The sequence below is a fragment of the Aedes aegypti genome, chromosome 2, assembly GCF_002204515.2.
Source record: "Aedes aegypti strain LVP_AGWG chromosome 2, AaegL5.0 Primary Assembly, whole genome shotgun sequence".
Taxonomy (NCBI): Eukaryota; Metazoa; Arthropoda; class Insecta; order Diptera; family Culicidae; genus Aedes; species Aedes aegypti.
Genome location: NC_035108.1, coordinates 83484163 through 83506379, shown reverse-complemented (window position 1 = coordinate 83506379; position 22217 = coordinate 83484163). Strand labels below are relative to the sequence as shown.

Genomic DNA, 22217 nt, shown 5'->3' with positions numbered 1-22217 from the left:
TCGTAAGCTCAACTAAATTCAAAGCATAAGTAATTCGTAGTTGCTGCTCCGTGATTGACACTTAGTAATGTCAATAACGGCGCCGGCCACGTCCTTAGACCATTGGGGGAAGGGAAGGAATGTTAATGTTTCGTCCATTGTTACTAGAGATCAAGATCACTGGTATTCATAGCAGGGAATTTTGTTAGTGAGAGGGTTAAAAAGCCTCTCATTAACAAAAGGTTTGTGGTACCTTGGAGATATGTGTCAGTGCGTAGACATTTCAAATGTCGAACTACTCAAAGGCGTGAATCTCGAAATTTTATAAAACATGAATAAGGACTTACGCCGACACTTTTGACTTTTTGTTTCAAAAAATGTCTAGATCCAGGTATAAAATAGTGACCTAATCACTCAAAAGTGTTTCACTACTAGCCCTGTGGCATCGCCGGTCGCAGCACAGTGCCACTCATGGAAAAATTAAAAACTTTCTCATCGGATCGGTACCGAATCAGGTGTGCACGTAAGAACAGTTAGTGGAAGCCGAGTAGTGTGTGCATCGACGAGATAAAGTGCACCGTAGCTGATAAAAGGTTATTGCAGTAAATTTTGGATGCAACTTTGTCGTTTGCTATCATTCCCATCTTGCTCCTCGACTCGGCAAGGAAACTGACTGTGTAGGGAAAAGTAAACGAAGCCCTGAGAGTGGATGAAAATTACAAACTTTATCATTGCTGTTGACGTTTGTTTAAGTTATTAGCAATTTGCACGGAGGTTGCGGGAAGGCGATAGTCAAAGAAAGGCATTGTGAGTTGCATAAATTATCACTCGAGCTGACAAGAAAACTTTATGTGGCTTTATCGAATTAGAAAGTCAAATATTAAGGAAAGGGGAAAGCATATATGAGAGTAAATGAAAACATCACAAAATTTGAAGCATAAAGATTGAAAAGAAATATTACGCAAATATAGTGAAAAAGATAACGTTAGTAATCAGTAGAAAAAAAGCATCATGTGTAAATAGAAATCTCAAGATAGAAATGAATACAGCGTTTAAATTAGTTCATCAGGTGATGAAAATAAGTACTTGCTTATCTGTTCGTTAACAACAACCATAAATTACCTGTTGAACCCGAAACAAAACGATCAAATGATGAAATGAAAAAAAAAAGTTTGATCCAACGCCCCAACCGCCAGTGATGCAATCTGGTTAAATGGCTGTATCCGAAAAGGTGCACATTTCCTCCGCCCCAAAAGCTCTCGCTAATAGACCCATTCAGTCGAATTAATCCTTACAGCTTCCGATTGATCGACGGTGTCTCTATGATATAATCGCGAAATAAAATCATCTCTTTCAAGCCCTCCGCGTCGAAATCCAATCAATTTATCGATCACATTTTACATCTGCGTGTTGTTTCCATCAGTCTTCCCTCATCTACCCTAGTAAAATCCGAATCGCGTGCGCTCGCTTCTTCTGCCCATAGCCCTTAAAATGCCCATATGATTAATGATTATTTAATGATTTCAATTGCACGCTCGTGGCACGGAGCCTCTGGGCATTGGAAGCCATTAAACGGATTGGAATCTGGCATGCCAACAACTGACGAATGCCTGAACAGTGTCTTTCCCTCCCTTTGCAGGGCTGGTAGCGACTGAGTGTCTTCTTTAATGTAGGAATTTTAATGATTCCATTATTGGAAAAATAGACCTGCTATCAGCCCTGCTATAGGGACCTACACCAAACAACTTACCTAGCACCGTATCGATGAATCCGTGGAACTTTTTGGACCACTTTTTCGATTTCAGTCGTGGCGGTGGATTCCGCGGAATGAGGAACAGGGCCCGCATCGGGTGCAGATCACATAGGGGAGGTTGCGATTCGGCCATCTCCAACGCGGTGATACCCAGCGACCACAGATCGGACCGATTGTCGTAGGTGGCGTCCCGGTTCTCGTCGCAAGCGATCACCTCGGGGGCCATCCAGTACGGTGTGCCGATGAAGGTGTTCCTCCGGCCAATCGTTTTGTCCAACTGTGCCGACACGCCAAAGTCCACCAGTTTGACCTCGGCGTTGTCCGTCAGGAGCACGTTCTGGCCCTTGATGTCCCGATGTATCACTTTGTTCGTGTGCAGATAGCTCAACCCCCGCAGGATCTCCCGGCAGATGTAGGCGATCCATTCCTCCTTGAGGCTCTGGCCTTTGGTCGATTTGACCAGATCGGTCACGGAACCGGCCCCGCAGTACTCCATGACCAGCCACAGCTGGTCGTCCTTGCCGGCCGAGGTCTTTTTGATAAATGCACCATAGTACGTGGCAATGTTCCGGTGGTTGGAGTACTTTTTGAGCACGTTGATCTCCAGTTTGATTTCCTCCTCCTCCTCTTCGGTGACGTCCATCACCTTAATGGCAGCGAGTTGTCCAGTCTTTGTGTGGCGACCCTGTGGAAGAGAGGGAAGAGAAACAAATGAGTTAATATACTATTTGTAGTGGCATAATTTCTTTGATTAAGGCTCAAGAATCCATTTTTTTTGCCTGCTACCGCTACCGATCATTGCACGTCGTTGTTGTTGCTCTATTTTCGATCACAAAACTGAACTACACAAGTGTCACGTAAAATAGTTTTTATGTATTTTTAATCATTCAGATGATATCGTGTTAAAATCGAAAACATCGTTGTAGTGAAAAATTGTCGCGGACGATTATAAATTGATTTTTTGTTTGTGGTTCCTAAAACAAAAATTAATTGATTGTGGTAGCCATTCTGCATATTGAAATGGAGAGTGGAAGAGTTTGTCGCACATGCTCTCTGAGTGTCAATGCAAATGATACATTTTTCATCATCTGCAAAGGAAGTTGTGGTGGCAAATTCCATTGTAACTGTGTCGGACTGCGTGATATACATTGGAACGTCATAAGGGTGCTCTCAAAAAACGTTGTCTGGATGTGCGACAGTTGTATGGATGAATTTCAACGAGCGAAAAATCATGTCGCTTCAGATTCTACAACTAGCAATGTTAATCTCTCGCCGACGATCGTAGAAGAAGTGATCGAACTGAAGAATACAGTAGCTGACATCATGAAGACTATCTCTACTATCCGTCAATCTGTACCTACTGGATCTCAAATAGATGCACGATTATTGCACTCAACGCCAGATTCGTTCAAGCTCCTCGATGGGTCCGGCAGTGGAGGCTCTGCGAATGATACCGAAAGCCAATGTAGAGACGACGTAAACAACGATAGAGACGATTTCTCATTGTTTCTCACCAACATCGACACTAGTGCCACTGAACGAGATGTACAATGGATGGTTGCTCGGGCGATTGGTGATCTTGAACCTGAACGAATTGATGTGACAAAATTAGTGTCAAAAATGAAAACTCATTCGCGATTAGATTTTGTTTCGTTCAAAGTAATTGTGCCTTCGAAATTTAAATCTTGTGTTATGAATCCTTATACGTAAATCAATATAAATATCCGTTTTTAAATTGTTCGTGGTTGAAAACGTAATGTTGAAAATGAAAATGAAATGCAGATGTTGATGTTCGTATTCACATGATGTTCAGAAAAGATTGAAAATGTTTGTTAATGTATGTTTGTATATTGTTAAGGTATATGTGTTTATGTAATTACATCTTTTAGTTATAGTTAAGAAAATTCAATAAGACTTGTAAAGTCAGTTGAATTACACCTGGTAAATAAATAAAAAAATAAATAAATTCAATCATCAGTAATCATCAAAATAATAATAATAATAATAAGCTTTTCGTTCAAATTTTAAAAAATCCTCATGAGTCTCTTCCTGTGGTGATTGTGGAGATTCAGAGGTATTATCGGTCTCTAGTAGCAACAATCATTATAGAAAACTCATTGCTGGAAAAACTTCTGAACGACTTTCTTCAAAAACTTTTGATTGAACCTTTGAGAATTTTCTTGGAAGAACTTTTTTAGAAGTCTTCGAAAGATTTGCGAGAGCAAAGTTTCCCACTCTTTTATCCTTTTCGACTACTTGAGGCCAACAATTTCTAGAATTATATTCCATCATATTCAGTATATTCTGTTGTTTCATTAGTTTTTAACCTTCATAATGCATTAAGAAAAAAGTTACACATTATGATTGAGGGTCAAAAAATTACCCATGACTTTGAAACACTCTCAAAAATCCATTTCTGAACCAATTTACGTTCTTCTAGCTCTATATAAAAGATATGGAACCGGAGAATGGAGCCCTGTATATTTATTGTAAGAATGGCCACTCTGGACACAAGGGAACCTGGAACCTGTTCCAGTAGGAATTGGTATTTATCATATCCAGAAGTTCATACACATGTATGGTACCGTAATTTCGGGTGAAATTGATATTTTTTCACTGTTTTCTTGGTATGCTTTCTAAAATTTTATCAATACCATACAACTAAATGCACGAAAACAAGTACGACGGTGAACCTCATTTGCTCATGCACCGAAATTTTCTAACAAATGTGATGTTAGTGCAAAAATCAGCTCTAAAATTAAAAATTGGGGAATCCCATTTCGGGTGAAATTGATCACTCGTCAATGTGAGTATTGTTAGTTTTGAAATTAAATTTTCATACTTAATTTGGGCCTCCTGAATTCAAATATGCTTTCTAAATTCTTAACGAGACAATAATAATGGAAATAAGCAATAATTAATTTTCAAGAATACCGCGAAAAACGCCTAAATGTAGGCAATTTCCAAAGGATTTCTCTGCTTTATAGCAGAAAGTCATTTTTTTCAACAAAACGAGCAATTTGTCAAGAGTTTTGATAATAAAATCTGTTTTGGAGGTATATTTTTAGCATCCTTGCAAACTTTCAGGTTTACACTATGTCCAAATCCTTGTTTAGAACTAAAAGTTTATGGATGTCTAACAATTTCACACCAAACTTGATTCATTATTTTCATAGAAATAAATATTCTGTGACACAATACACAAATAGACATTATTTAAGACAAACACCGTTCATTCACTATATGTTGCAATGAATTTGGTGCACTATTAGTAAGAAATAAAATCGCGTGACACGGTGATCAACATTACACCCGAATTTACGGTATGACGATTCAAATTTCTTGATTCCATCAAAAATTTCTCCCGTCATATCTCCTGGAATTCCTTCGGAGATTTCTCAAGGGATCATACTCGAAATTCCTCCAAGATAATCTACAGTAATCTCTACAGCGATTTCTCCGGTGATTTCACTAGCTATAGCATTAGTGATTTCTCCGGGGATTCCTTTGGGAGAACTTTTGATCACTATGATTTTTGAGACCAGTTCCAATAGGGTTTTCAGGAATACTTTCAGGAGTTCCTGCAGGGTTCTTCCAAGGATTATTGTAAAGATTTCTGCAGGAATGCCTCCAGTGAATTCACCATAGATACCTCAAGTACATTTTTTACACTAGGATTCCTCCAGGAATTTCTCCAAGTACTCTTTCAGGAATCCTTCGAAATATTCCTCCAGGAATTTTTCAAGCGATTTATCCGGATATTCTTTCAGATATTCCTACAGATACTCCTTGATGGATTCATCCAGAAAAAATCTTATAGCAATCCTTACTGAAATGTCTCCAAGTCTTTCTCCTGAGGTTACACTAGAACAATCTCTTCAAGGATTACTCCAGATATTTTATCAGCAATTTCTCCAAGGATATATGCAGGGATATCCCCAGATAGTCCTCTTCATGGCTCCATGGATTCCTCCAAGGATTGCTCCAAGGATTCCATCAGGAAATTCTCTAGGGATTCAACCAGGAATGCCTCCAGGGATTCTACAAGAAATTTAAATACGTCCCAACTTTTTTGAGGGACTCCTACAAGAATTCCTTAAGGAATATCTCCTGGAAAATTGCTAGATGAGTTACTCCAAGGAATTTGCCAGGTAATCTTCCAGGGGTTCCCTCAGAAATTTCGTCAGAGATTCGTTCTAGCTTTCTAAAAATTTCTCCGGAGTTTTCTTCAAGGATTCCTTCAAAGATTAACTATGGAAATATCCTCCATGAATTTCATCAGAAAATAATCCAAGAATTTCTCCAGGATAGGAAAATCTCTACCTAGGAAAATCTCTTCATGGATTCCTCCATATATTTGTCAAGCGATTTCTCCATGGATTCCTCCAAGGATTATCCAGGGATTTCTCCACAAATATCTCTGCAGGGATTTCCCGTAGAATCTTTACAGTAAATCTTCCAGGGATTCCCCCAAGGATTGAACCAGGCAATCCTCTTGAGATGCCTCCAGGGATTCCTCCAGCAATTTACCCAGATCCTTAAAAAATCTCATCATCAATTAACACAGGTAGCCTTTAATTGATTCATTCAGAAATTTACCCAGGTAATCCTTCAAATACTCCTACATGAATTTCTCAAGAGACTTGGAGACTTTGGAGACAAAGTTTCTTCCAGCAAAACTCGTTTACCGAAATGAAATTCCCTGATATTTCCAGGTTTTTCCAGGTCTTGAAAAAAAATCCAGTTTAAAAAAAATTCTCCAAAATTCATAAATAATCGACGAATAGTTAGTTTTAGATGACCAAAAATATATTTCCAAAAAAATTATGTATTAGAAATAATGTAACGATAAATTTGAAAGTGTTTTTCCTTTCTAAAAATTATCTGTTTTGTTCTAAACGTTCAAGCAACATAGCAATAACCGTTCGAAAATATTTATGATTTTTACTTAATTTCCATAAAAAACAAGAATGTTTATCAACTGATCTGAAAATACTTTTAATCATCAAAGTCAGATGTACACCAGTTTATTCGATCTTAAGGAAAAAAAACCTTTCTTTTGAAAATGAAATTAAGATTTATGAACATCAGCGACGTACCCAGAATATTTATCTGTAGAACATTTTGTATTTTTTCGTTATTGACATATTGGAAAACCCTGGGCTGGTAGCGACTTACCGTCTTGAAAATAAGAACTTAAGAGACCTCTTATTTGAAAAAGAAAAGAAACAATTACGAACCAAAATGAGGTCTTACTTACATGAATTATGAATACAAAAAGCAACCTAACAGGAACCACGTCATGAGAGTTAGATTCCTAAGTTGAACAGACTTAGTAATTCTTCCAAAAAAAATCATTTTGAATACCTTCAAAAATTCAATCTAGATTTTTTTACAGAAATTACTTTGAAGATTCCATAAAGAATCCATACAAAGATCGTTTCGGACATTTTTCAATTATGCATCAAATTCTCCAAAAAATATTCCATTGATTTCCCTATGACTTCCTCCAGCATTCCCGATTAGGAGGGCACCTTCAAGAATTCAAAACTCCTTCAGAAATCCTTCCTTTTCCTTTTATTTAATTACTCAAGGAGGTCTTCAAAGAATTTTTCTAGTCATTCATACACGTATGTCTCCAGAGAAACTTCAAGGAAAGGAGAAAACTGATAGAAATGTGCACGAGGAATTTCGAAAGAAAATCCTAGAGTAACCTCTGTTGAAACTTATGTGAGTTCTAAGTATGCACTGATGAATTTCTACAAGGATATTTGAAAGAAATCCTATATTTTTGATAAAATTATTCTTAGAATGTTCTTGATATATTGATAAGATAACTGAAAACAATTACAATCTCGGAGTAATGACCTACAAGAAGTTTTGAAAAATTCGAACTGAATCCATGAAAAAAACTATCTATGAATGATCAGAGCAATACCTGTAATAATTGCTATAGTGTTAACTGATGTGGAATCTTGAATAAAGTTTTGAATAATCCATAGAGATTAGGAAATATTAATTAATTTTTTAAGAGAAATCTTCGAACCGTAGCAATAATATTTTGATGAAATGCTGAATAAATGCAGTGAGAAAGTTCTGGAGGAACTTAATAAGGGATCCTAGGTCAAAGTTATCGAGGAATATTTGGAAAAGTTCATAATAGATTTCATCGAACAATGCCTGAATGATTTTTGGAGCGATTCCTGAGAGTAATCGTGAATGAATTTGCCTAAATGAAAAAAGCATAGGAATTATTGTATGGGGTTTCTTGGAAAAATGTCGAAACGATTTTTTTTAAACTCTGGAATAAAAAAGAGAATCTGCAAAGTCTGTAGGAAATCTTCAAAAGTAACAACAGGAAATATTGGTGCAAAATTCCGTGGAAAAGCACCTGGAGGGAATCCTGGGAAAATCTTTGTGAAAATTACTGTAGTTTTTTTTTAAACTCTGGAATAAACGTTTGTGGAAGCGTTGGGTTGCGCTAGGATTTGCCGAACCAAGTTCTGAAGAAATTCTTCTAAGCATCCATTGAAAAATCGCTGGTAGTATTCCTGGAAGTATTGCAGCAGAATTTGGAAGAAAAATTTAGAATGTTTACACTTATGTTTCATATGCTCATGAACGACACCCAACTGGAACTTTACTTGCCTTTACCAATTTGGCAATCTTAAGGTCTGTTCCTTGTCTAAACATGTTTTATGCTGAATAATTAAAAAAACGTTTAAAAAATCAAATATGCCATCTTGCGTTTATGAGGCGAAAATTTATTTGATTGAACAAAACAGTTTCCCTGAGTGTAGCCGAAATTCCCTGAGAATTCCAGGTTTTTTCCAGGTTGAATCAAATTCCCTGATAATTCCAGGTTTTTCCAGGTAGTAGACACCCTGTCAAGGATTCCTTGCCTAGCAATTTCTTCCGAAATTTCTCCAGAAAAATCATTACACGAATCCCTCTGAAAATTTTTCCAGATATTTCTACCGGAATTCCTCCAAAGATTTTTTTGGGTATTTATCCTGAGACTCCTGCAAGATTTTTTTCTAAAGATTCTCCGAAAATTAGGCAAGGATTTTCAAGGGATTCTCTCAGAGATAACTTCTAGGGATTCCTACATGATTTTTTTTTCTAGAGGATTCCAGGGAAGGCTCAAAGAATTTCTCCAGCGATTCCTCCTGAAATTTATCCAGGGGCTTTCAAAAACTTTTTCAGTAAATGAGTTCCTCGAGCAATTCCTGGAAAAGTTCTTGGAGGAATTCATGAATGAATCTTTAGAGGAATTTATACAGGAATTTTCAGAGGCCAATAACAAATCTTTGGAAAAATCTCGGGGAGTTCCTGGAGGATTACTCGGAAAATCTTTGGAGTGTCTGATGAAGCGTTTTTTTGGGAGAATACTTGAAGGAAAATCATGAAGTTATTTCTTGTAGAAACCCTGGAAAAATTCCTAGCGTTACATCTGAAGAAATTCGTGGTGTATTCGCTTGAGAAATCCCTGAAGAAATCTCCGGAATAAATCCTGGAGGAATCACGAGAGGTCTAACTGGAAAAATTTCTGCAAGTATGCTTGGAGGAATTTCCGCAAGGATAACTGGAGAAATATCAGGAGTATTTTTTTATATCCCTGGAGAGATTCCTGAATGGAACCAAACATTTTCTAGATATTTTCCTGATGGAATTCTTGGAGGAGTCTTAGGAAAGATTTCTGGAGGAAGCTGTATAAGAATATCAGCAGAAAATGTTTGAAGAATCCTTGAGGAAATCTCTGAAGGAATCCCTGGAACAATTAGGAATAATTGCTTGGAATTAGGAATAATTGCTTGGAAGGTTCCCGGAGACATCTTTGGAGAAATTCCTGGAGGAATCCCAGTAAAGATTATACTGGAGGAACCTAAGGAGGAATTTATAAAGAGGTTCCTTGCAAAATCTCTAGAAGGATCCTTTTAGAGATTTTCCTCCAGAAACACCTAGAAGAGTTTTTGGAGGAATCCCTCGCGAATTACCTGACAGAATCCCTGAAGGTATTCCTGGAGCCTTATCTAAAAATCTAGTAACGATCAAATAATTTGGAATTTTCATCGACTTTCCAGTGCATAAAGTATCTTCGTACCTGTCACACGATGTGCACATGCAAAAATATTCAATCGACAAAGATAGCTCTCAGTGAATAACTGTAAAAGTTCTCATAGAAACACTAAGCTGAAAAGCAGGCTCTGTCTAGGTTGGGACGTAACGGTTTCATTTCTTTTTTGCAATTTCTCATCGTAATAGGCTGTTTTTCATCACGCCAATCTGTCATGAAACGGCCTTCTTTCCTGCACTGAAACCAGTGCTGTAATGATTCATTACGCAACACGTTCTCATTACGCAACTGTTTTGAGTTGCGTAATGAATCATTACACAACAATTTTTCAGAAATTGTAAATTAATGATGAACGCATTCCGATATAATTTCTGATACCCTCAAGTGGACTCCTACGAAATTGCAAAATAGTAGTTTACGGAAGAAGTTGCCGAATGATAATTTTTACAGCACGAGGCTTGCCGAGTAGGATAATTACGACAAGTGCTGTAAAAATCGAGTTCTGCAACGAGTTACGTACAATATTTTTTTCAAACTTACGACTCGTGATGTAAAAATCATCATTCTGCAACTTGTTCCGTAAATTACTATTCAAAGTCATGGATCATTTTTGACCTTTAATGCATAATGTCTCAATTTTTTGGAAGCGTTACTCCTAGGCGATACTGGAAGCTTCTTTTAGCGCGAAAATGATCGTTTTCACGTTAGGGAAAGTCAGAAAATTTCAGATTTCTATCTCTTTTCTCAAAAAAGTTACATCTGAGTAATTCTCGTTGAGACCGGCCCACTATTTACACTTGGTCTTTCAAAATGTTTAAAATTATGCTCATTCGAAAGCTCCTGTCGAGCAACTAAAGGAACTGCACTCGGTTGGTCAAATTAATGGATCCCTCGGTAGTTATAATCAAAACAGTTATTGAGGACCCCTCGATTTTTGACAATTGACCTCGCCCAAGCTGCCATAACTCGAAAATTTCTTCAACAACCCCCTCACAATAACACGGTTTTAGGAAGAGAAAACATAGGAGCTTCATTTGCAAAAATAAACATATTTGGCGGCCATATTGAATTTAGCCGCCATATTGGATTTCATAGGAAAAACTTAATTTTCATGGTGTTCGATTTTGAAAGTTTTTACATCACTGGAAAGCTGGACTAGTTTTACACCAAATATGAAAAAATCAGAGATGTATGTTTTTTAATCATCAATTCAATCAACCGAATGCAGTTCCTTTAGCATACCATTTTTGTTCTTAGGAAGCAAAGTTTCTTGAAATATCAACGACGAATATCTTACGAACAGACTCCAAAAAGCGAAATCTCGTTTTACGATCTGAATGAATTTACGAACCTCTTATCTGAATAGTGATGGTGTAATAAAATAAAACTGAGGTCATATCCCATATTCACATATTCTTTATTAATCAAACGCCAATCATTATCATTATCTGTAGTATTTTTGTTCCAAAAGGCTTAGACTATTTTTTTTCTTTGTTGTATAAGAAATATAAATTTGATAGTGAATATAAATATTAGTGAAGTGAAAGTGTGAGAAAAACTATTCCCACCTTCTACCGTAATTTTCTGAGACAGCTCGCAACAGTGTCTTCTTGGATGTCATGTCTTCCGTGTACGTCTGGTGAACTGCTTCAGAAGGATTACGTCCTCTTTGCTATCTAAAGTCTAGTTTAGAGCTTGGGACAATATTCACTGTACGGCTAGCAACATAAAAACAAGAATTTTGAAGCTTTTCTTCTAAGAATCTGAGAAAATGTAATTGCGTTACAGTCTCTGAAGGTTTCAATGGAACTTCTAGAATTTTGCAGTAGGATTCATTATACGAGGATTCATAAAACGGAAAAATTGACGTTAGGAATCTTTCATCAAAAATAGAGACCTTTTAGAGACTTGAGTTGAAATTGTCATCGAGTGCTTATAAAGAGGCTTATTACCAGCCTGGAAATGCATTCCTAATGACATTAATGACGACACTTTAAAAATGCATACTGACATATACGGTAGGCAAACTCATCTATACACAACCACAAGCAGCTCCAAATGGCTTAATAGTTCTCGGAACCGAAGTGGATGGAACTGAACCGCAACAACAATCGACACAAACCGCAGTGGAGAAATTATTTCCCTTTTATGAACGACCTCGTCAACCGGCGCCCTTTGCTTGTGCCGCCGTACAGTAACAACAAATCCTCCACCCCCAATAAGTCATAATTAACTACTCGAGAAAAGCTCCCACCAATCCATCCATCATCCATCATCAGCAGCAACAATGCACACTTGACGCAACACGATTGTGGTTTTTAGCCCCGGTGAATCTTCCCACAATCGTAGCGAAATCCAAGACCCCAACGCTCACTCGAATGCTTACAGTGTTGGACAATATATTTGCAACTTTTCGATGTTCCATATAAAATGGTCAACATAGGAGGGTTAGATCTTGGATCACAGCTCTTCAGAGACAAAATTTGAATTGCAACTGACGTACTGTAAAAGTTTCATTCTAATCTGTCCATAAATAATTGAGATGTAGCCTACCAAAATTCATCATTGTGTATGGAAAATCGAAAAAGTTGCAAATTTATTGACAAATACTGTAGATACTGGAGGGTCGGAAAAGCTCCACTAGACCAACCAGACCAGGGAGGACTCAGGTGAACGAAAGCGAAAACCGAAAAGCTCCACCTCGGTGCTATCTGCATTACAGTTTAGCCACGGACTGAGCCAACTAATCATCACTTTGCGGAGCAAAGACGCACTATGGGATCTTTTTCAGAAAAATACTATCGAAACCTCTAAGAGATCTTAGATGGCGTTTTAGCGCATCGGTGTCTTCAGAGAATATGTTCAGAAGGTTCTTCCAGAACTTTGTACCAGATTATTTTAGCGTTAAGCCACAATGTAAACCCGAGCAAAAAGTTTTCCAAATTTTTGATCGCTTTTCTCCTGGAAAGGTCCCATTGTGCGGCGGCGTAGTTCCGTTCCCGTGCGAGCTCTCACAACGTTTTTCTGCTGAGGCGGTCTTCTCGCAGCGAAGAGCAATAGCCAACGCGCGCGTTGTTGTTACTGCACACTTTGTAATTATCCCATTGACTAAATGTTAATCCAAAAGTTTTCACTTTTTCTTGCGCCACTTCATCGCCGCCACCCTGCCCGTCGCGAGGAACTTCTGAAATTGATAGCGCCCATAAACGATTCCCGCTGCTGGCCGTCGACCGTCGTTTGATTAGCGCTGGTTGAGATTCATGCAATGCTTTCAATTAAGATTCACGCGGTTCACGTAATTTAGCAATGCAAGCCCAGGTGGAAGACGCTGCGAAGGGTGGATGACGGAGATGAATGGGAAAAGAGTTTGTTTACACTGCACTTTACGAGTCGCGTGGAAACGCTGGTAATTTGGAGACATTGTAGTTTGTTGGAAATAATCACTAAAATCGGGGGACATCTCTTCAAAAAGCTGTCGTAATAACATTTTACAATCTTATTTAAAACTTTCTGCTTCTGACAAATTCCATCCAGGATGAGTCGAAATAAATGTGCTCGATAATCTTCGATTTGGTTTAAATTTTGCACATGTTTTTGGTATGGTATAATAAGTGTTTTCCATAGAAAAAATAATTATTTTGACTCAAGAATAACTTTTGAAAATGGCCTATACATTTTTGCATGCAACTTATTTGAAAAATTCTAACTCCGAAACTGTTGATTTTAGAGAAAAAATGTTCTATGGAGAAGTTATAGTGAACCATTTGTACTAAAAGAAGAAAACTATACGCAGAAAAAATATTTTATTTATTTTCATAGAAAATCAAAAATATATCTTGAATTTTAAATTACACAAAACCCCATTTTTAATATATTTTTTTTCAAATTTTCACCATAGAACCTTGATAGTGAACAGATGTTACATATTACGTCACGTTCCAAGGGAGGGGGGGGGGGGTTCGAGCCAGCGTGACAGGCCTTACAGTTGAGGTCGAAATACGCGTATCTATCAAAGGATACAAACTCTAGTGGAATTAAATGGTGTAGTACTAAATTCAGTTTTTTCATCTACTTATAGGTATTCTACTAAACAGCTCGAAGATTTATTATCAGATAAATCATAGTTGAAAAGCAGACCCGCCTCTTTCGGGAGAAAAAAAATCGTCGCCTTGAGGTAGCAGAGTGCTAGGAAATGGAACGCGGACGTTCTACTAGATGCTGCCCGCAATTGCTTCGTGCTGCGGACCGTTTTGTGCAAGAATAAGGTTTGGAAGCATATTGACGAACCAAAGTGAGATGGTCGAAAGGTGGAAGAAGCACTTCGATAAACACTTGAATGGTTCTGAGGAGAGCGCAGTTCTTGAAGAAGGTTAAGGATGCCAATCATTAGTTCAAAAACAATAAAGCAACTGGTATGGATAGTATCGGAGCTGAGTAATAAAGGCTGATACGCAGAGTTTGGGAAACAGAATATCTACCTGACATGACATGACGTAGTATCGATCTCAGGGGCCCTGATAGCCATTAGCCTAGGACACGGTTATATGAAAAATTTAGATTCTCGCTCCAGTCCACTTTTTGGATTGCATTTAGGTCCCATAACAACTGTGCAAAATTTCAGCTCGATCGGTGAAACTATATTTTAGCACCAGCCCTTCAAATTTTGTATGGGATTTACTATGGGAAAACTTACTTTTGCAAAGAAAAATCGCCAGAGGTCTCCCATTGTCCTCTATAAAAAATTCCGAAACACAGATCTCGATAGGTATTTGAGGATGAGCAACATTGTCGAAGACCGCAAAGCAATCCGATGCTTGTGAAAAAAGTTATTAAGCATAGACTATTCGGAAATTTTGCACATTTTATTCCTTTACGTGTTAATCAACGTGACCTTGCCAATAGGTTTTCGTTGAATAACTTTTTTCACAAGTTCGGATTGTTTCACGGTCTTCGGCAATATTCTTCATCGTTAAAATACCTATCGAGGTCTGCGTTCAAAATTGGATTATCTTTTCGAATTTCCTCATTCACCCCTTTGCTTACAACAACAAAATCTGGTGAAATCTGACAAGCGCATAGCCAAAATTAAGCCCGGGTTTCTAACGAATATTTTCAAGAACTATCAATTTGTATTTGCAAGCTCGCGCTGGAACTCTTTAAGCAACTCTGATGAGGCAAATTTATCTGGCCAGCATTCTTGAAAAGTTTGCAACTCTAATGCTCTCTTGAAAAAAAAAACGAACATTTATTTATCGATCAAGAAACACTACTCTTATATACAATGGCTACGCACGGCACCCTGGGGGTCTATAAATAGATTTTTTTTAAATCCTTACGATTTTTATATGGATGTAGGGATTCCTAGAGCACTTTAGGAATTCATAGCGCTATACTGCGAATTTCTAAGGTATATGGGAATTTCTTGTGGGATTCTCCTCAATTCTAAAAGATTCTTGAATGGACTCGCCAGAATTCCTAGTGGAAATTTCAAAAGTCGTCCAGCTAAGTCTTAAGCATTTTCGGCAAGATCATGGCAAAATGTAGAAATTTTAAGCGAAATCATGTGATAACTGGGTACTTGGGTTTTCCGAACTTTAGGCATCTAGGCGGGCTCCTGAAAATTTCCTGCGAATTTTTTGGGATTCTGAGCAGTTTTGAGGTAATTATAACAGGAGCTTGAAGATATTTGACAGATTTCTGAAAACTATTTACGGAATCTTGAGCTGCTCAAACTTAATTTGATCATTGGATCATTATTTTGCTAACGAAAATAGTTTTTATTTATTCAGTTGACAGTAATGCAATGCAATTTACCCGAATGACATACTTGCAGTCTCCATACAAATTTCTACATTTTCAACAGCCGATGAAACTAGACATGCCATGAAATTTTTGAAAACTGAAATGGATTCAGCAACCCTTAATTAAGTATATAGCAGTATTTTAATGCTTGAGACTAAAACGTGTTCCGCAGTGATATGGGATTCATGACAGACTATCACGGATAAAGTAGCATTTATCATAAATCTACTTGATATTACAAATGAAATAATTTCTAGATAAATGATTGATTATTTCACCCTCAATGAAACATCGTAATATTATCGAATGAATCAATCAATTTCCCATCATTGTAGCACAGTTTTTGCCGTCAACCTGTGTCACAATTTAGACCACCAACCGTTAAATATTTAACAACGTACCCTTACCCCACCGTTGAACATCTTTGCTTCAACAACTGGCTCCAACAACGCACTCATGTTCCATGGCTATCATTTTCCTTCCATCCACTTCAACCACACTTGGGGAAAAAGTACCGAACTGAAGGGGTTTAAATTTTTAAAACACTCTCTGTCCGTTCGTCACTCCTCTTTCCCGGGGTTGTAATGTTTGTTTCTGTCGTTCTTGAAATAGTTCTTCGGAAGACTACCCCACTGCTGCCGACATTGCCCCTGTGGAACTGAACTGCAGGCAGCCAGCAGGACGACACCGTCCTGTCTAGACGAATAAATTTCCCCTCGGAAATGCTTCGCTTTACGAAACTATGCTCTGCGCTCCACACTGCAGATAATCGTAAAGTTTGCGATGACTTTGCTGATTGAATTGAAGATTGTTGGAAAAAGTAAAGCAAAAAAAAGTTATATGTTTCCGCCCGGGATCGAACCGGGGGCCTTCCGCGTGTTAGGCGGATGTGATAACCACTACACCACGGAAACGCCGATGGAGCTGGGTGGCTAGAAAATGCACAAAAATCGACCACGCTGCGCGCTGCCCGATGCTTTTTATTTTAGGAGAATTTCATTTCAACCGATAAATCAGCTGACGCGGAAGGCCTCCGACTGTACTATGGGCCGGGAATGAAAATTTGGAGACAAAATACAAATTTAAATTTTTAAAATAATTTACGTTGCTTTTATATCAGTTATGTGAAATATATTATTGTTCTTTAGTCGCGTTTATATTAAGTTCACCTTTTTAAATGTATACACAATATTTTTTTCTAACCATTTTTTTTTTCTAACGAACAATTTTTTCTTCAAAAAAGCCGTAAATTATGTTTTTTTCTTATAATAAATTTTATTTAAAAAATCGTAATTTTATTGCGAAATTTTTAAATTGTGCCCATAGTGGGCCTGTTTTGCTCTTCGAGAGGCTCGCCTGCCCGGTCGAGATATGTTTTCATGTTTCTTGGTTTTTGTTGGTCTGTCCTCCGACCGCTTCGGTTGTGCGGCAAAATTCAAGTTGGGTGGGGTTTGAAACGAGTGCCAAAACGGTGCAGCACAAGACGGAGGGCAAAAATTGCGCTGCATTAGAGAGAAGGGTAAGCCTATACGTCTCGGGTCCCAGCAATAGGATATTTTTAGATTTCGCTTTGGGGTTTGTTTCCAATCTGCAGAGTTATTTCTGTCGGTGTGTTGCTAGAAGATTGGAACCAAAATAACAAGAAGCTTAATTTATTAGACAAAACCAAACTCTTCAGTTTGGTTTGGTGCAAAATGAAATGAGCTTGAAATGAATTCGAATAGAAAAATAATTAAAAAGATTTACGTGTTTCCGCCCGGGATCGAACCGGGGGCCTTCCGCGTGTTAGGCGGATGTGATAACCACTACACCACGGAAACCACTTGAAAGAAGGCGCGTTAGGATCCCATCAAGTGTTTGTTATTCGATCACCACATACCTACATTATCAATTATATGTTAGGATTGATGTAATTATTGCCTGGATTGCCTGGATAGAGCATGTGGTGGAGTTGCAATCATTATTCCTAGGCGTAAACACCAACTTATTTCATTATTTGGAACCATAGTTTTTGTAACAAACTAGGTATATACTTTAACAGCTTTATAGGGTGCAGAACCCCTTGGGCACTTCCATGATTCAATTTGGCATGGGGGGTTTTTCTCGGCCAAGTTATCTGAAACTTTGCAGTAAGAAGCGCTTTAGTACGACGCATGTTGTGACCAAATATGAGCTCTTTAGCTTCCAAAAAAACCCACTGCCCAAGTTAATCAAAAGTGCCAAGAATAGGCTCCCTACTGTTTGTTTTTTATTTAATTCACCATCCCATAAATGACTATAACTTCACGGGTCATGACGACGATATTCAGTGACTCAGTCAAACCCAGTTACCGAAGGCAGCAGATGAGAAGTGACGTGCAACTGCACCTGCCTGCCTGCCTCGCTGCAGTTGCAATGCACTTTTTCTCCGGTTCCTTTATGCTGTCACATTGACACCGCACCGCGCGCTCCATGAAATAAAGTAACACAAATTCAGAGTCGTCTGGACCAAATCAACATTGTGACATATTTTCACACATCCTAAAAAATCGATTTTATGATGTATTCTCAAACTTCAAGACGCACAAAGATGTTTTGTATTGCGGAACTTGTTTATGTGTCATATACTTTGCAAGAAACTAGAAGAAATTATATCAATTTTGTGTGACTTCGTTTCAGCGTGTGATGACTCAGATTGCACCGTGTAGGTATAGAGAGTACGGATGCAGCGCGGAATTGCATTGCTCGCGATTTGCTTGGAAGATAAAAAAAAGAACGACGAAAACAAATTCCATCTTAGGTAGAGCGAGTAGGTAGGGTAGAGGACTACTAGGGCACATCCATGATTACCTTTGGCAAGGGGAATTTTTCTCGGTCGAATTTTCTGAGAGTTTGCGATAAGAAATTCTTCAATATCACGCAGGTTGTGGTCGGACAGGAGCCCAAAAACGTTTGAAAACCTGCCTGCCTAAGTGAATCAAAAGTGCCAAGAATAAGACCCGGCACTCTATGAAACAAAATCGACTCAGCACAAATTTGATCTTTGTGTTGACTACACTAGGCTGATCAAGTGTATCTTAAATATCTTAACATTTGCACTAGTCATTCCTTTCAAGTTCGATCGCAATGTATCCTTAACATTGAAAAACTGTTCGTAATTAACTCTAACATATAAGGAAGATTTATTAGTGATCAACTGGACAGGGTCAATTTTAATAAGTTCTTCTGTTGAGGCAGTAGCTGGATATGTCAATCAGCTATTCGTTGAACAAAAGGTATCTGACACGGAATTAATTATGGAATCATCCGCTGACGTATTATTATAGAATTGATGATAAAAAATTCACATAAGTTTTTTTTAATGTTTTTATCAGCTAAATTCTGAGAAAATTGAGACAATCTCTCACGTATCGCTCTCTGTAACTATCATAACATGCAGCACATTTTGAGAGACTGTTTATCGTATACTGCTACATCTCTGATCAGATCGGGGGGATAGCAGTGCATAATAAAATCCCTCAAAATAAGCTCCAAACCAGGTGGACACTATTGCTATCGGAAGTTCGGGGATTGTTTATCGTACCAGTAAAGTAAAATACCTGACACCAGACATGCTCCTATCGAAAGCCCTGGACTCCTCGAGGTGTTTTGAACCAATTAAAAGAAATAGGGGTTTGAAGTAAATCCATTAACACCCAGTGATCTATTTTGACATCAGTTACTTTTATGAATACTGATGTTTTTTTTTTTGACAATATGAAGGATAGTATCTTGGGCAAAGTTGTGAAAGGGCTCACGGGCAGTCTTATGACAGTAGTTTCCAAATTACAAATCTTTGTAATGAGGGCTGTTAAAACATTAATGATGGAGTGAGATTCTTCACAGGACTTGTCTCGAAAATTCGCCCTTGTCAAATGATAGAATGAAATTATACTAAGAGCGCTGGAGGCTTAAACATATTTTAAAATAAACAGCTCATTCTGAAGAGATGTGGTTGAACCATCATATCTCTAACCAAAGGGACAAACTTCTTCTTCAAAATATTCTTTGATGGGCAACGGGTGGGTAGCTAGGTGACCTATGAGGATTTGTGGGCTACGATGACGGGAACGGGTTTTTAGTGGGACGTGATGCGGCCGTTTGCTTTATACGGGTTCTTGCCTACCACAGCGACAGTGGACCGTGGAAAGGCAACGATCAAACGGGTATTGCTGGAATCTTGCAGAACTACGTTTTTGGCATTATCACTACAGCCAAATTCTATACGACCGAGGCAATCTTCGGGACGGGTAGAAGCTCTGGCAAAAATTGGTGATTTTCAGATATCTCGCATTGAGACTTGCACAGGTGATTAGCTCTCGGTTATAACTAATTATATTTCGATGGCATCGTCAAAAAAGCAAAGCAGAAAGGAAAAATGAAAGGCTGAAATGTTTCAGCTTGTGTGATGTTTCAAGCACAATGGCAGAGGCGACTAACTTTTTACCTGTTCTATGAATCGAAAAATGACTGAATTGGCAAATTTAGATTATAAAACACAAAGTTGGTTGGAATCTTTCTTTCTAACAAAGCTCTACTTGTTAGATGCAAATGTTCTTGAGAATCAAGAATTTGTATTCGTGAAACAGGTAGATTTGAGGTTAGGGAATGGTCACTGCACAATAGTAATTCAATTCATTACCTAACACTCTTCTTGACATCTGTATTAACTTTTTATAAAATTTTCACAAAAATAAATGCATATCAAACCTATATGCCACAAATGCTCCCAAAATCATGACCATGACAACAAAATGGGACCATCTCTAATACCTCCACCACCCTCTGATAGGGCTTTAGGACATTTTGTCGAATGACATTTGGTCGAATGACATTTGGTCGAAAGTACATTTGGTCGAATTGCTTTGAAACATTTATTTTGGTCGAATGACGTTTAGTTGAACGGATACTTGGTTGGTAGCTTATTTTCAAATGGTTTATTGAAAGATTATTTGGTAAAATTGAATATTGTTTTCTAAATTTTGCAAAAATGGTAGGATAACGTATTCCTTTGAATAATCTGTTCAATAACCGTTGTTGAATGAAAAAATGGAGTCTTATTTTAAAATTTATGCATCTTTTTACTTGAAACTTGATGTAATGCCAAATCTAAAATTCTTTAATCTAATATTATTCAAAAGAACTTTTTAGAAGGAGTTTTTTTTGTACATTGGCTGAAATATTAAGCTCTAGTGAATTTATTATTCTTTGAAACTATCTCATTCTTTGAAAACTGCTCAACAAGTTATTTTATTATTCAACGATGTGAACATAATGTTTTATTATTTATTATTATTTAGAAATGTCATCGTTCTTCCTAATGAACTGCTTATCTTCATCTGATGGAAGCTTTCGGAGAGAGTGTTCGGGATCTTTCTTTGATTTCCGGGTCTTGCAGCTCATGGACTTGGCTAAGATTTTTTAATGCACAAATCATAATTAAAACTGCAGGGAAAATTTGATTTAACTAAAACCTTTATGGCGAAGTGAATGTTAGGTGTCGGTAATTCTACTTATGGCCAATTGACTTATTGTGAATTCCAGCATTCTATAAGCTATTATCCTCAAGCAAATATATGGCTTTGCTGACAGTGTTGATGACCTCGGTTAAATAACAGAGCTTGCAGTAGAACCTTTGAATTATTAAAAATGAAGATTATGCTAATTCTATGTATCGGGTAAGGGAAGATGAGTTGACTGAAGCGACAAAAGTTGGCTTGCTTCCATTTAAGACCAGCTTATCTCGAATCGCAGAACACGCCTGAACGAAAATGTAGCAGGAAACGTCAAACCGCAAGAGGCTGATCAATATATTAAAGAGGGCTCACATCAAATTGATTAACAAAATTTTGCTAATCACATATAGATATAGACAATCACTCTTGCATTAGCGACAAAATGCTGCTCTCGACGATAGTCAGACGAAATGTAAATCTTTGTTTCCATACTATTTAGAATCGACCTCTATCCTTTCCACGAAATGTCGGTTCAATCACATATCTTTTGCTTTCTGCTGCAACTAAACCTTTTCGACCAAATGTCCATTCGACGAAATGTCCGTTCGACCAAATGTACTTTCGACTAAATGTCATTCGACTAAACGTCATTCGACCAAATGTCTTTCGACCAAATGTCATAGATTCTCTGATAGGCATAGGTTCCCAAACTTTTTAGATGCGCGACCCACCCTGCTGTCTGACTTATCTTTCGCGACTCACCGGAGAAAATTGATGAGAATTTAGTTTTTTTTTCAAAGCTCCATGCTTGGAGATAGTTCTCAACCATCCGGACAATAAATTCTTATCTTCTCTCAAAGTAAGTCAAAACATAACAATATTCACTCTCTGAGAAGGATTATATGTTTTATTCGAAATAATTCAGATTTTGATAGTAGCGAACAGCTATAACTAACGCTGATAACGCTTGATAATTCGTATTCAGGGAAATTCTAGAACTCCACATTTCCACATTTGCATATCAATAATTGAGATGGTTGTATATGTTCCTTTCTAAAGACACCAACATAATCTTTGAATGTCATAAGTCGAAAGGACTTTTAGCATCTAAAGGAATCCTGGATTTAAGCTT

At 37.7% G+C, this 22217-nt stretch overlaps 1 protein-coding gene and 2 non-coding genes across 15 annotated transcripts in view; all 3 read right to left on the bottom strand.

Annotated features, from left to right (window-relative positions):
* The window catches only part of LOC5568326 (serine/threonine-protein kinase mig-15), a 273939-nt gene that overhangs the window by 81022 nt on the left and 170700 nt on the right, over positions 1–22217 (bottom strand). For all 13 annotated transcript variants that reach the window (XM_021841360.1, XM_021841366.1, XM_021841362.1 and 10 more), the window contains exon 4: positions 1730–2417. In XM_021841360.1, the coding sequence (XP_021697052.1) occupies positions 1730–2417 (688 nt within the window). The remainder of the gene's footprint in view (positions 1–1729; positions 2418–22217) is intronic.
* On the bottom strand, positions 16453–16525 carry Trnav-aac. Its single transcript has one exon. It is a non-coding gene; the product is annotated as a tRNA-Val (tRNA).
* Trnav-aac lies at positions 17359–17431 on the bottom strand. The gene has a single exon. It is a non-coding gene; the product is annotated as a tRNA-Val (tRNA).